The sequence below is a fragment of the Macrotis lagotis genome, chromosome X, assembly GCF_037893015.1.
Source record: "Macrotis lagotis isolate mMagLag1 chromosome X, bilby.v1.9.chrom.fasta, whole genome shotgun sequence".
In the NCBI taxonomy this organism is placed as follows: Eukaryota; Metazoa; Chordata; class Mammalia; order Peramelemorphia; family Peramelidae; genus Macrotis; species Macrotis lagotis.
This window is the reverse complement of record NC_133666.1, coordinates 571643374-571659391: the sequence shown is the minus strand read 5'-3', so window position 1 is coordinate 571659391 and position 16018 is coordinate 571643374. Positions and strand designations below refer to the sequence as shown.

The following is a 16018-nucleotide window of genomic DNA, read 5'->3' as shown; positions in this document are numbered from 1 at the left end:
TGATTCCTATGGGATATTGAGGGTATATTGAAATGTTTCTTGAGTGATTTCAATCATTCTCTGGAGCCAATTGTATGGTATAAAATTAAGTTTTATGATGAGTGAAGTCAGCAGTCATCAGAAGGGTTTGATATGACTCAGACTGTCCACACATAATATTTTGATATTATATTATAAATATACATATGCATATACATCAATCCACACATATATTTATGTGTAGTTATATCATTGATTTCATTTATTTACATATATCATCAGAACTTTTAAAATTTTAAACATAAAAATGACATTATTATTGAGAAGCAGAATTAATCTAACTAGTAAATTAACTAATATGAGTTTGCAATTGTAGTAATTAATTATGATAGCACCTTAGCTTACTATAGAGATCATCAAGAGATAACTAGCTATATAACTATGAATCAAGTGGTAGACTGAGGTTGGGTAACATACAAGCAAGGTTGAGCAGGTCCTATTTAACTTTGATATATGAGAAATGAGAATCTCTTTTCATATTTGGGGAACTAAGATTGTTAACTGTTTTTCTGTAATCTCTTCCCTCCCTGAACTCACATATTAGTTATCTTGAGAAATTATCCCTTAGTGTTCTCAAAATTATTATTTCAACTTTGAAAGACTATATAAATATATAACTTAATACAATGATAAAACACAATTCTAGAAAAAATGAGGATAAAATGTACATTGACAGAGAAACAATAAACTTAGAATTAAAAAAGTCATTTTTAGAAATGGCCAACATGGAAAATTATTTTTGGAGAATATGTATTTATATGATGAGGGATTTTTTTTCCCAGCTTTTTGCCCCTTTTCAGGGCAATGATGGGACTGAAGATGGGCTACCACATATAAAGCTTTTCCAAAGTATACAGACTCCTAGAGCTTGCCTTCTGTTAGCATTTTATAATCCATGTTTATTTCTATGTACAACTGGATGTTAGATTTTGAATTTGTGGAAATATCATAAAAGTAGAAATTAATAAAATTTGTTTTGAAATTACCATAAAGCTATGTTTTCATATGACAAAATCAATACCATCCTGAATTATAATACCACCTTCCAGCCCAACCTATGTCTCTCAGTAGTCTCTTTCATCATTCAATATCTTGTCTTTATCTGGTGTAATTTTAAAAATAATTTGCAAACATGTTAATGTATTCAACTGCATAATGCTATTTCCAAAAATATTTTTGATATCCAACTTGGATATGTAATGTAAACCTATTTTAGGAATTCAGGCATAATAAAAATGCATGTAGAAATTTATTTTTAATGTAAGAGAACATTAGAAGGAAGGACAGAAGAAACATACAAGTGAGAATATTGTTAAAGTTAAATATTGACTTTATTATAAATTAAAAAGGAGAAGTAAGTTGTATGTAATTTAAAGCACTTGTTTTCTTGGCTGCCTAAGAAGGGGTGAACTGACCTAGTTTGGAAAAGGAGCAAGTAAAGCTCCTATATTAATAGTAGGGTTAGCCAGTAAGTAGTCACTGTATTTTCATGTTGAGTAAGGTAGGAATATCTTGGCTCAAAATAAAACAAACTCACAAACCATTCAGTAACACCAGTTATATGTGTATTCCTTGGTGAAATGGCATCTTTATATTTACAATGTAAATATTCAGATATGATTGATACTACACTACATGTGAAGCTTTTCCAAAGTGATACAGAACCTAGATCTTCCTTTCTGTTGGCATTTTAGAACCCATGTTTATCTCTATGCACAATTGGGTGTTAGATTTTTGAATTTGTGGAAGTATCATAATAGTAAAAATTAATAAAATTTGTTTTGAAATTACTATAAAACTAAATTTTTAAATGGCAAAATCAACACCATTCCATTGACGTATGATTGTGATTTAAATATATCAATGGAATGGTGTTGATTTAAATATTTACCACATGTGTTCTTTATACACAGAAAGACAAAAGAGAGGATCACAGTGATAAATACACATTGGATCCCTTTATCATCCTGATTTATAGTACCACTTCCCAGCCCTACCCATGTCTCATCATTCAATATCTTGTCTTAAACTTTAGTGTGTAATTTTAAAAATAATATATTATTTAATGTGTTCAACTGCATTATGCTATGTTAAATGGAAAAATCTAACAACTTTGTAGATATCTAATTGGGATATGTAATGAGGATCTATTCTGGAATTCAAACAAATGCTTTCTACATTAACGTGAATAATTGAAAGTTATCTATGCTTAGGAAGACACAATATGATTTTATGGGAAATTAAAAGCATCTGTTGTTCTCTCATATTATATTATTCTTTCATAATTTTTTGAATTTGCCTATTACTCTAACTCCTAAAATATGTTGCATTTACTATAATTGTACTAACAACATGAATAATTAAAGTCTCTGGAAAATAAAAATAATGATGTATCAAAGAAGTATTTTAATGGATCCACAGATTTTTTACTTTATTTCTCAAAAGAGCAGAGAAGTGTTGAGGGTTATGAACTTGCATTAGGAATTTTTCTTCAGAATATTTAGTATAGTATCAAAGTAAAAAAATTCTCTATTTTTCTATCGATAGGTTCTGTAGCCACTGCTTGTCGTGATCCAGGTGTTCCCATGAATGGAACTCGAAATGGGGATGGAAGAGAACCTGGAGACACAGTTGTTTTTCAGTGTGATCCAGGTTATGAGCTGCAAGGAGAGGAAAGAATAACCTGTATTCAGGTGGAAAACCGTTACTTCTGGCAGCCCAGTCCACCAGTCTGTATAGGTATGGATTCAACACACATGTATGTTTCTTTGTTTGTTTTATCTCTAGTGAAGTAGATTGACAGTGTCACAAGTAACAATGTCACATTCATTATTTTAAGGATGATTTCTAACCTATTTTTTCTTGAAAATGAGTTATCCTCTATATTGAAATGGTATGTAGTGGAAAGATAACCAGACTGGAAGTCAGAGAATGTGGGTACTAGTCTCTGTTAACCTCTATTATGTTAGTGTTTTCAACACCTTGATTTTTCAGTTCAATACACATATTAGGTAAACATACTACTTCAATAATTCTTTCCTACTAGTGGATTAAATGGGCAAGATTGGCCTGCCCTCAGTTGTCTTACACTATTCATCTATAGCAAATCTAAAGACAGGCTTCTAATTCCCCCAAGAGAGAAAATAAGAAATTGTTTAAAAACCAAAAATTAATGTAGCTTTTAGGGAACTCATAACCAAAATACATAGGTAAATGTATACATACAACATGCATGCCTACATGTTGATAGTACACATATTTTAGTATATACCTATATGTATGTATTACATGTTTATATATGTGTTAGATCTTTATAAATACATACTAAATATATGTATCTTTATGTACATGAATAGGGGTATCTCTAGTTATAATTAGAAGATGGAAGAAAGAACAGAATAAATGTCTAACTTAGTATTAGTTGTACTAATTAGTTCTATACTATGTTCTGTACTAACAGAACTTGAACTAGCCGAGGAAATTTATCCCAGTATGGGGAAAATTAAACAGTTGTTCTAGAACAAGTACCCTAGAGAAATAGATGGAATTTGAGCCTGGATGTGGGAGTGGACTGCAAATTTGAGTGGAGCTGATGACAAGATGCTGATAGTAAATCCAGAGCAGGCTGAGGATGAGGAGGGAGAAGGGGACAGCATGATTGTCTAAGTTTGGTTAGCCTCTGCAACAATTCTTCAGAAGGAATCTAATACAGGCAAAATTCTAGCTTTTTTATTCTTATGGGTTATGAGAGAAGCCTGACCTTGATTCACCAAATCTATATCTTCATCTAGAGAACTGCTCCCACAGTATTTATCCCAGCACCAAGAGTCAGTTTGACGAAAATTTTGTTGACTGGCTGAAGGTCTTAAAGCTTAAAGACTGCACCACCACCCCAACCCCAAAATATGCTTACAATTATTTGTCTATAGAAACTTGTCCTTTGACTGGAAGGGCAAAGAAAGTGAAAAAAAGGGAAACAGTTATTCTATACCTTCCTGGGGATGCTTCAGTTTCTGTAACCTAGAGGTCATGTATCGTATTAGAATTTCTGCTTTCCCAACTTCTCAATCACAGTTGGAGCCTTCTAGGAGTTAAGCAGAACCAGAAAGTCAGATTGTGGTAGTGTGGTAGGCCATACTGTGTGGAAAGTACATTGGAAAGTCTGCATATGAAAAGGAAAGACCATGGTTTTTCCCCCTCATTAATGTTCTAGAATACATATACAAGATGAAGTATGATATAGTACAAAGGGCACTAGAATAGAAATCATACATAAGAATTTAGATCCAAACTCTGCAATCAAATAACATTTTATTGGGAAGTAAGTCACTTAGCCTTTTGTATTATAAATTTCTCATTTGTAAAATGAAAGCATTAGATAAGATTATCTCTAAGATTCCTTCCATTCTAGAAATCTAACCCTCTATTCTCAGTTTGTAAGGTGGAGGGACATCTAGGATGAATCTTTTGCATGAAATTATATTGTACAACATATTGGTATTATGAAATACATGCAATGAAACTGAAACGATTTGATGAACCACTAATTAAGAGTTTTTTGAGTATTGAACATGTAGACTGTTAGCTAAATATTGGTCAGCAAAATTGCTTGAAAGAGAAAATCTTTGCCCAAATTAAGGGAAGCATATTATTGGAACAAAAAAAAATTGTCTTACCATCATGCTCAGAATAGATACAGCATGCTTTGCTATTATGATATTGGTAAGATGGAACCTACTGAAAAAAAGGTACCAGGTTAATAAGGGGACTTGGAAATAAATTTTGTGAGTAGTTTGAAATACTAGGACTGGCTGTTATACAGAAGAAAACAGCTGAGTGGCCAAGGTTGATGATCTTAACAGATTCTTTATGGACAAGAAGAAGCTAAAAGTTTTCTACTTGCCTTCAGAAGGCAAAGTGAGGAATAATCGATGGCACTTAGAGATTGGGGAGATAAAGACTCTAAATTACCAGTTAGAGCTGAGGGGGAAATGAGATAATTCTGCCTCCAGGATTGATTTCTCAGTTGAAATTTCTTAAGCAAAGCTAGGATAACCACTTGAGAGAGGGACATTTTAAAGAGTATTCATGATTCAGAGATGAATTAGAGCTTATATGGTAAATTCTAAACAGAGTGTTATGTGATTCTGTCATTTTGTTATAGTTCTTTTATCTTTTACAGAATGATGTGACACAACATGTAACCCAAGGAGAGGCTCAGAGTGAGGTTATAAATTATAAACTGAAGTTAAAAAAAAGAAATAAATTTCTCTGTGGGAGATGGACTAGTGTTTGAAAATGTAGATAAGCAAACAATTTTGTTCACAATTCTCAATTCAAAAAATAAAAAAAAAAAAACTGGGACTGAAATCCTCCTTAAACTGAAGAAGTTAGAGGGAAGAAGCTTTTATATAAATCATGCTTTTTTTCTTTTCCTAAGCTCCTGGAGAGTTGGGGGATGGGAACTGCACAGAGGATAGCTTGAGGAGAAGATATATATTAGAACTCTTCTGTGGAAGAAAATAACCTTTAAAAAAACCCAGAAAAACTGCTAAAGCGGCAAAAAGTTTGACCTCCGAAATTGATAAGAAAAAGCCTCATGATTGGAAATACAATGCCCAATATTAAATCTTGTACATTTTAGGAACACTATACGTCTATGTCTTAGGCCCTGGAGCATAAGGCATTTTGCTAGCATGTAGAGCTAGTCATCCTCATAGCAAGTACTAAATAAAAGGGGATCATCTTTAAGAGAGTCAATAGAATTCATCCCACCACAATTGACAGTATGAAGATTACTTTGACATTGCCAGAGGGTAATGTAGAAACATTCAATGTGAAGGTAGGTAATTTAGACAGTTGTGTGGGTGGCTTTCTGGCAAAGATGGCAGAAGCAAATAAAATTGATTTGGCAAAAAAAAGGAAAAAAGCTAAAGTAATTGTTAATAGTTGACACCTAGATGGCTGTTTGCCAGGAAATCACAAGTAAAATAGACAATGTGTCAGATTTCATAAATTCTTAACCCCAAATTAATTTATAGATCTAGTGTGTTTGAAGAAAATTCTATTTTGGATAATTCATAATTAGATAATGTTCATTGCATTGCTTTTCTGCAAAATGAACATTACCTCTTTTATTTAATAATGAAGCACCAACCATTATTTTATGACTTTTAGATTAAAGCTAAAATTCCTGGCAGAATCTGAAATGTATTATTATTAATAAAATTTTACTCTTCCTTTTCTTCCTGATGTTTTTCAATTAAGTAATAGCAATATTTGAATATAATTCTTCACACATAGTTGGCCCTCAAAAAATTTTTGTTGAATTGTATGGAGTAAATGATGATGATGATGTTAATAATGATAAACAATTTATTCCATCCTGATGAAAACTGAGAATATTCTAATTTTGTATATAATTAACCCTCTACATCCTAGAGGTTAGAGGTGTAGTACTTCCTCATTCTGGAAAATTCATGTAAAATATTTTGACCCTCCCTTCATACCAAAAAAAAAGTCTGAATTATTTTCTTTGTCTTTTATGGGATGTTTCCCACATCTTATTGTAAAATTTGGGTTAAATAGTTAGTTGATCACAGGCTTCTGCTGGCCTTCCATATGTCATCTATAGCTTCTACAAAATTTCCCTCAAATTTCTATTTAATTCTTTATGCCAGTCCATGATATATAAAAACTCTGATGGGAAAAGTCACAGTCTGGAAGGGAAAACTGTAACTGTTTATCTTTTTACTTGAGATATAAAAAAATTTTCTTAATATAAAGTCCTTAGCACAAATTAAGGAATTTATAATTCCCTTACCAGTCATATTCAGAGAATCAAGAAAACAATGAATACCTCTATCCTTTCATATAGGTGGTACAACATTCTGACTATCTCTTAATATTACTGAAATAAATAAATTAGGTTGATAATTTTGCAATTTTAGACATAATTAAGACAGTAGTATTGAAACACAGGGAGAATAAAATGTAGGCCATTACCTAATATTCTCTTCTTCTCCATATAGAAACAATGTAGCATAGTGTAGTGTAGTGAGCTGTCCTCAGTATCCTTTCTGTAACAGCTCTATGACAAGAAGCATCTTAATCTTTTTTAGTGCTTAAGACAACTTTCTAAGACAACAAATTATGGAAAAGATTCAGAGTATTTTGGGTTGCTATTGGGTGTTTTCTCTTCCAGTATTTCCCTAATAATGAAAAGACAGGTGCAGTTCCTATAATTTCTAAAAATTATTGTGACTGATTACTGCTATGGCAAAAGGATGAAACATATTTGAAATTATTTATTTAAAAGAGTAAGAAATATAAAATGTGTGATGTTTACTAAGTTGCTTAGGTCTCAAAGATATCATAAATACTTATTTACTATATTTTCACTTAGAAGCTTCCATACCATCATTTCTCACTAAGATATTTTTCTTATTTTTCCTATTTCCTAACAAATTTTCTAAAATTCATAGTCCAAAAAATTAGATTCTATATGATTCTACCTCATTTCCTCCATTGTCATTATAATAATAGAAACCTTACAATAATAACCAACTCAAAATTTTTTTTAACATTGAGGCAAAAAAACATGACTTGAATGTAATGTATTACTTGATTTAAAAAAGCATTTAATTTCAAAATGTTTTAGGATTAATTTTATGACAAAATTGAGTTTGCTATCATTAAATCCTTTTTTACCCTTAAGTACTTCAAGGGAAAATGGAAAAATTAGATGTTAGATTAAAAGCATCATACCCCAGTTTATGTACATATATATATATATATATATACATACATGCATATTCACTTATATGTCTGTTTCTGTGTTTATATTTATAGATGTATGTATGTCATATATACGAATGGAACACAAATCTATTATTATATCATTTGTATATTATGTTATGTCAAAATATAACACATATTGCATAGAGTATGAATTACTGTTAACCCTTCAGAAATAGCAAACAATAAAGGGGAACAATATTTCCTGTAAATAATTTTCCTCCAAAAATGCAATATAAAGTTGCAAAATATATTTTACAAAATTTAGTAGTTTGGATTATCTAAATTTATGTTGATGGAATATCTACTTCCTATTTAATATCAGCATAAAGCAAGAACAATAACCAAAAATTTTGTATCATATTTTAAGTTTTACAAGTACTTGAAATAAAGACCCCTGTGGATAGTTCAAGTGCTTTTCCCCCAATTTACAGATGGAGTTTCTGAAACTGAAATGTTAAATTGTTTGCCTAGGCTAATGTTATTTTTCCTTCACAAAACTAAGAGAGTATTTTTCAGAAATATCCTAATTGCTTTTTTGCTCAATGTATTGCCTAATTCTAAAAATGTCTTCAGGAGACCTACTAATAAGCAAACTGGTAGTAATAATATGACTTTTATATGTGTTTTATCTTTCTTAAAGCACCCTGTGGAGGCAACCTAACAGGTTCTTCAGGATTTATTCTTTCACCAAACTTTCCTCATCCATATCCTCATAGTAGAGACTGTGACTGGACTATCACAGTAAATTCTGATTATGTTATATCTTTAGCATTTATCAGGTAAGGAATTCCAAGCTTATATTTTCTTAAAAAAACCTTTTTTGCATAATGTGAATTTAACTGCTGGTATTGTCCTTCTTTCCCATGTGCAGATTTCTAATATGAATAATATTAATAATAAAAGCCTTCTAAAGGGTGGTGTGAATAAGAGATAAGAGATAACACAAAGTTTCCAGTCTATGATTGAAAATGTTAAAAGTGTTTCTCTATGAATTAGTGAAGCAGTAATTTTCTAACCAATGTACTTTACTTCCATCACTCTTCAATAATTCAGGAATTTTGGAACTCTAAATTTTTTAAGTTTATTTCCACAATTAATTTCTGCTAAAGGGTTAATTATAAGAACTCAAAAATATGAGACTTCATTGTGGTCAACTGGAAATAGTAAGAGCAACTCAGGGTTTATCAGGAATTGGTCCTCCTTTCAGGACATACATATATACACACAATTTGCATATTTATAATGTATATTTACATACATACGTCAACGAATAAAGATGAATATAAAGATAGATATAGACATATATAGATATGTATGTATAAACGCATACATATATGCAGTTGTGCCTGGAAATCCCCTGTGGTGAGATAAAGAAGACAATTTAACATCTATATATTGAATAAATGAATCAGGAACTCCAAATTGATTTTATAAGTAATTAAATAATCAAGGTGAGATATTCATACAAGGGCAGTCTATGGCAGCAGCTAAATGACATTCAAGAACCTCCAGAACATCACCCCAAAATTGCCATGTTGATTATCGAAAACAGACAAATAAAGGAGGTGCTGCAAAGTATGTCAGTGCAAATTGGTTTATTTGTTGGGTTTCCACAAATTAGTACTAACCTCAAATCCTAGACATCTGGGTGCCACATCAGGGCTGCTTTGAGTAAAACCCTGCATTTACAAAGCTTTGTTCTGGTCATGTTCTAGTCAGTATGCTTTCTTTTGACTTATATATTAATCTTGGTTTACATTATTCATTAAGAGGAACTACTACTACTACTACTACTACTACTACTACTACTACTATTACTACTTTATTACTATTACTATTACTATTACTATTACTATTACTATTACTATTACTATTACTATTACTATTACTATTACTATTACTATTACTATTACTACTATTACTATTACTATTACTATTATTATGGCTTTCACTGATAAAAACTTTTGCTGGAAAATCCATATCATGAACTTTACTGCCAGAGACTTTTGCTAAGAAACCCATATCATGATTTTTACTGCTTAAAGGGGCACATACTATTATAGCTTTTACTAATGAATCCACATCCCACATTTTTGACCAACTGGGGCTCTATAACATAAATACATATGTATACACATATGTGTATATATATATAATATATATACACACATGTACACTTGCATACATGAATGCATGCCTGCATTCTTGAAAGGACTTTTGTTAATATATGTGAATCATCATATGTTCAATTTCAACTGGTCACATTTGACCATGTGAAAAACATTATGAACCTTATCTTAGCTTTACAGATCACTAATAGGCATATAATAAGCAGAAGTAGTACAATTTATCTTTTACATCTATACCAAATAGCTTTAGATATGTGTCACATAGAACTGAATTTTTCTTAATAGTAATTCAGTTTATGAAATTAGCTTTGGATATCTCCTAAACATTAGTCAAAAGACAATGTGTTTTTAACAGCATATAAATTCTGAGGACTGATATTTGATACTATATAGACACAATATACCAGTTTATTAGAGGAAAAAAAGTATTGATATGAGTACTACATTTCAGGTCACCATAAACAGAACAGTTCCCTAATTAGCTCCAGCCTTCTACTGTTCCTAGATTCATACCTAGTCAAAGTTGTCCTTTTATATCATAAATGTCATCTAAGGTAAAGTTACTTAGTAACAATAAATCAAATTTTGAAATATTTCTGAATTTAACATTTCTGAAAATGTTAGTCATATTGAGAAAAACTATACTAAAATTTTTTTTCTCTTTTATTCTTAAAATAGTGCATAGTAGGTACAATAGAAAGTAATTATAAGAAACCTGCTTCCTTCCTAGGAACCTGGATTTTTAAGGATATTAAAATAAGGTATATATTAAAAAGTTCATCACTTCACCTATTGGAAAGTTCAAAGTTCATTGTACTAAGTTCAAAGCACATTGAGTGATCTTACAATATATACATTCACCCTAGCATTTTGAAATGTTAAACTGATATTAATTTACAAAGCACTTTACTATATAAAAATATCATTTTATTTCATTTTTCATTATACTTATAAAAAAGAATGAACCTTTTTCTTTAAAAATTTTTTAATGATACACAATTCTCTGCAAGCTCTGTAAGTTACTTAAAGACCAATTTTGCATGCCAGCCTGTTTTAGATATAATTTTATGTCTATTTTAAGCTAATAGTGAATACCGAAGTGCTTTTAATTTCTAAGATTCTCTTTGTAACCCTTACTATTGATGAATAACCATAGTATACTTAGTATAGATAGTACACAAAATTCTTTTGAAAATAAACTTTTCAACTTTCCCAGATAGTCTCATTTGAAAATATTAAAATTATTCCTGAATTTTTCATTTTATTTCAGATATTTGCTGATGTGTGGTCATAGTATTAGCAGTTGTTTTGTAATTGTAACTATTATTTTTAGCTGGTCACTTTAAAATATTATTGTATTAACAAAAAGTGATGATCTGTGCACAGCTCTATACTCAGCATTTTGTATAACTGTATGAATGTACCCTATTTTATTAAAAACATTAAGACTATATTTAGAAAATGATGAGTTATAAATCTCAGGACTAATGAGGCTTTTATTTATATTTTTTAAAGTTTCAGCATAGAACCAAACTATGACTTCTTGTATATATATGATGGGCCAGATAGCAACAGTCCACTAATTGGAAGCTTTCAAGACAGCAAATTACCAGAAAGGATAGAAAGTGGCTCAAACACTATGCACCTGGCTTTTCGAAGTGATGGATCTGTGAGTTACACTGGCTTTCATCTAGAATATAAAGGTAAATATTAATATTTTATGTTTTTACATATAGTTTGAATTTGTATATGTTAAAATTTGTATTGCTGGAGGCAAGATAATGCTCTCCCAGCATTACCTTCCAAACATGGCATCTCAAATAAAATTTTGGTGACAACAAAAGTCCCAGAGCATGTCATTTTTTCTAGCCTACTGGAAGCTAAGTAGGTCTACAGAAGAAGACAACAGTGGGGTGGGAGCAGATCTGAAATATACCAGTAGCACCTTGAATACAGGTATTAGTGAAGTAGAAATAACTTCAGGAGCTCTAGGCTCAGAGGTAATAAGGACATCAAACAACTGGTCAGAGAAATTTCAAGGGACCCATTACTGGATACTAGGTGATTATTGGTAAGTGCTTGGTTTAGGGCAGAGTTGAACACTTGTGATTGGTCACAGAGAAGCAGGGACCTTGGTTACAATTTCATGACCAAAACGAATGCTAGGCCCTGTGACTACAGGGTTGCAAGGGTCATTCATGGCTAAAGACCAGAACTGACCATACCACTCCCAGAAAAATATCACCTTGTAAGCACCAAAAACTTGCAGACTCCAAATAATTAACTCTAATTAACAACTCTGAAAAGCTCCCAGGAATACTACAGCCAAATTCCCCAAAACCCTGAAACTTGCTATAGCACTTCTCCATCCTTAGCTGAGTAGACTAGTTAGAACAACTCTAATATAAAGTTTAAAATGAAGAAATAAACTGAGAAAATGAGCAAATAATAACTGCAAATTGACTATAAAAAACTGCTACAGTGAAGGTGAAGTACAATACATGAACTTAAGAAGACAAGGTAAAAATAGCCACAAGCAAAACCTCAAAGAATTCTTAGAAGAGTTCAAGAAAGAGATTAGAATAGTAGAGGAAAAATTGAAAAAATTGAGAGTGATGCAAGAAAATTATGAAATAATAATTAATGGTCTTGCAAAATAGGTGCAAAGATGTTGAAAAAATTACACATTGAAAAGCAGAGTTGATCTAATGGTAAATTAGTCAAGAATATTCACTGAATAAAAGAACTCCTTTATATACAGACTGGTGAGTTGGCTGGTTGGTTTGTTGGCTCTTGTCCTTCATTGTTAAAGAAGACCAAAATAATATCACTATGTTAGGAAAAAAGATACTACCCATAAAAGCAGAATAGACCAAATGGGAAGTAGGTTCAAAAATTCACCAAAGAGAAGAAATCCTTAAAAATTAGATTGGTCATCCCTTTAGAAAATAATTCCTTAAAAATTAGAATCAGATAAATAGAAGCTAATGACTCCATGAAACTTCAAAACAACTAAATGGAGTCAAAAATATGACAAATATAATAAAATATGAAATATCTCATCAGGAAAAAACTGACCTAGGAGAGATAGTTATTAGACAACCTGAAATAAGAAATCTTATTTCAAGAAATTATCAAGAAAACTGCCCCAATATCTTAGATCTGGAGGATAAATAGAAATTGAAGGTATCCACTGATAACCTCATGAAAGAGATTCCAAAATGAAAGTTCCCAGGAATATTATAGTTGTATTCCAAAGCTGCCTAATTAAGGAGAAAATTCTGCAAGCAGTAGGAAAGGGGCAATTCAAATGTCCTGGAGCCTCAGTTAGCATCACAAAATGTATCAGCTTCAATGTTATAGAGTCAAAGGACTTGGAATAGGATATTCCAGAAGGCAAAAGAGCTAGGATTAAAAGCAAGAATAATGTGTAAGTAAAATTGTGAAAATATGAAAAATATCATCTCATGAAAGAGTGAAAAGGATTGAGGCTAAAAAGAACTTAGAATTTAGTGAGATCTAGCTATTCCAGACATTTAGAATATTTGAAGAGGCAATTGATAGAATGTACAAGCTAAAGAGTCTTGATTTTTTTTGTCATGAAGTATCTGTTGCTAACAAGTAGAACCACCACATATAGATTTTTATTCGTTTATTTTACAACTTTCCATTTGAGAAGTTGGTAATAGCAATGAAGAAGAAGAAGAAATAGGGAAGAACAGATAGAATTAATGAAATACATATACAAATAATCCTTGCTGGTTGAAACAAATGTTAAAATATTTAAAAGATTTTTAAGATACCTCAAAGATGCAGATTGCAAAAGAATGGAAAAATTTATGACACTTTTCCACAGGGAGAAAAATGACCAAGAAGTCATCAAAGAGGGGGCAACTAGGTGACACAGTGGATAAAGCACTGGCCCTAGAGTCAGGAGGACCTGAGTTCAAATCTGGTTTCAGATACATAATAATTACCTGTTTGACCTAGGGCAAGTTAACCCCACTGCCTCACAAAAACTAAAAAAAGTCATCAGAGACACCAAATAATTTAACTTTTTCCTCATTCCTATAAAATTCTGATGAGATATTTGTTAGAGTACCCTTCAAAGAGATCTTTGCTGGAAACAAATATTGGGAAAATAGCATTTATTAAGTGATTTACATATTTCCACATACTATATATTTGTAATGTTACAATTACCAGAAGAGAAGAGACTGAGAAATCCTGATTTTTTTCTAATTTGTTGAAACAAAACATTACCTTAAAGACTTGACTCAAATAAGATATATTTGATTATGTGATTGATTAATTGAGCCTCATGAATAAGATCATGGAGATACTTCATTGATAACCTATTGATTTTGACATTAAGGGACTGATAAAACAGGGAGGTATATGGTCACCTAAACCTTTTAACAATGTCATGAAGAATTTCTGTACTGAGTTCAAAGAGAACAACTGAAAATCCTTTTCTTTAAAACTCATAATCATTCAATAGAGATCTAGTCACCATAATTTGAATACAAAACATATTTTGTGCTTTACAAAATATGGTTGAATAGTAACTCATAGAATTATATTAAAAATATCTGTCTCTTAGATAATTAAGATGTACAGTGAGTTATAGATGGATAATGACCTAGGCTAAGAATTAAATAGGAAGAAGAGATCAAACTGCATTTAATTACATAGTGCTTTCAATGAGTCTAAGTTGCTGCCACAAAGTCATATCTTCTTCTTCTCCTTTATTTTAATGAGTATTATCTTGGGAGTGATATGTGACTGTAAATCATAGATCATTAAAATCTTATTATAACCAGAACAGCAGGTGATCTAAAGGACAATGAAAAGATGCAAGATTAGCAAAAATGACTTACATGGTCATAAATGGATATAGGTTTTTCATGAAGCAGTAGAGAAGGGAGAACAGTTGTATGTCTGGGTCCTACATAAGGACTCATAAAATAGTAAAAACAGAACTAAAATGACCTCTTATATGTTATTTAATAAGGCTCCACTGAGAATGATTTCTGGAATGATTTGATCAATGATTGAATATGATTAAAATATATGGAGTAATTGTTCTTCCAGTGAAGGGAATGTCCAACACTAAAGAATTCATGGATCCATGGAAATATCAATGAACTGAAAAAATATAGCATAAAGAATATGAGTTGAATCATAAAACATAAAATAAGTTATATAAATGTTAAGGCATCTTAATATATGATCCTACATATTAACACAAATTGCAACAGTGATAATTAAATTTTTTAAAAGCCTTGTTTATGTATTTTTATAATTCAATATATATATATATATACATTATACATATTTGTTTCGATATAAGCAAATGTTTATACATAAACAACAAGTTCAAGATATTTTACAATATAATTTGTTTTTTTAAATGATAAACCCAGTGACATTTTACAGTTTTCTATTAATAAATTTATAAGATTTTTGCATGTGTGATTTTTGTATTTATGGTAGTTTCGTATTTACTAGTAGTTTAATGCCTTATTTTTCACTTAACAAGTGTTTTAGGGATTTTTAAAAGAACTATTTTTCTAATGCATCTTGAAATAACAATTAAGAAATAAAAACATAGGGGCAGCTAGGTGGCTCAGTGGCTAGAGCACTGGCCCTGGAGTCAGGAGTACCTGAGTTCAAATCTGAGCTCAGATACTTATTAATTACCCAGCTGTGTGGCCTTGGGCAAGCCACTTAACCCCACCTGCCTTGCAAAATCCTAAAAAGAAACCCCCCAAAACCCCATAGACTGGAATTTTTATAACATTCATAAACATAAATATATATGTGTGTGTGTGTGTGTGTGTGTGTGTGTGTGTGTGTGTGTGTGTGTGTGTATGGGTAAGCATATATGAATGTACATATTATATGTGTGTCTAGTTACATATTTTTGTTTATTAAATGCATGTGTTTATAGATTATGTAATTTTGACAAGACATTTTAAGAATACATTCAATTTCATATCTAAGTACTGTTCTATATTTTATTGAAAAAAGTCAAATTTTAGAAATAT

General features: G+C 31.0%; 1 protein-coding gene across 1 annotated transcript in view; it reads left to right on the top strand.

The window, feature by feature from the left end:
- Positions 1-16018, top strand: part of CSMD3 (CUB and Sushi multiple domains 3) — a 639662-nt gene that overhangs the window by 206593 nt on the left and 417051 nt on the right. The window contains exons 15-16 of the mRNA XM_074202120.1: positions 8480-8618; positions 11484-11671. Coding sequence (XP_074058221.1) covers positions 8480-8618; positions 11484-11671 — 327 coding nt within the window. The remainder of the gene's footprint in view (positions 1-8479; positions 8619-11483; positions 11672-16018) is intronic.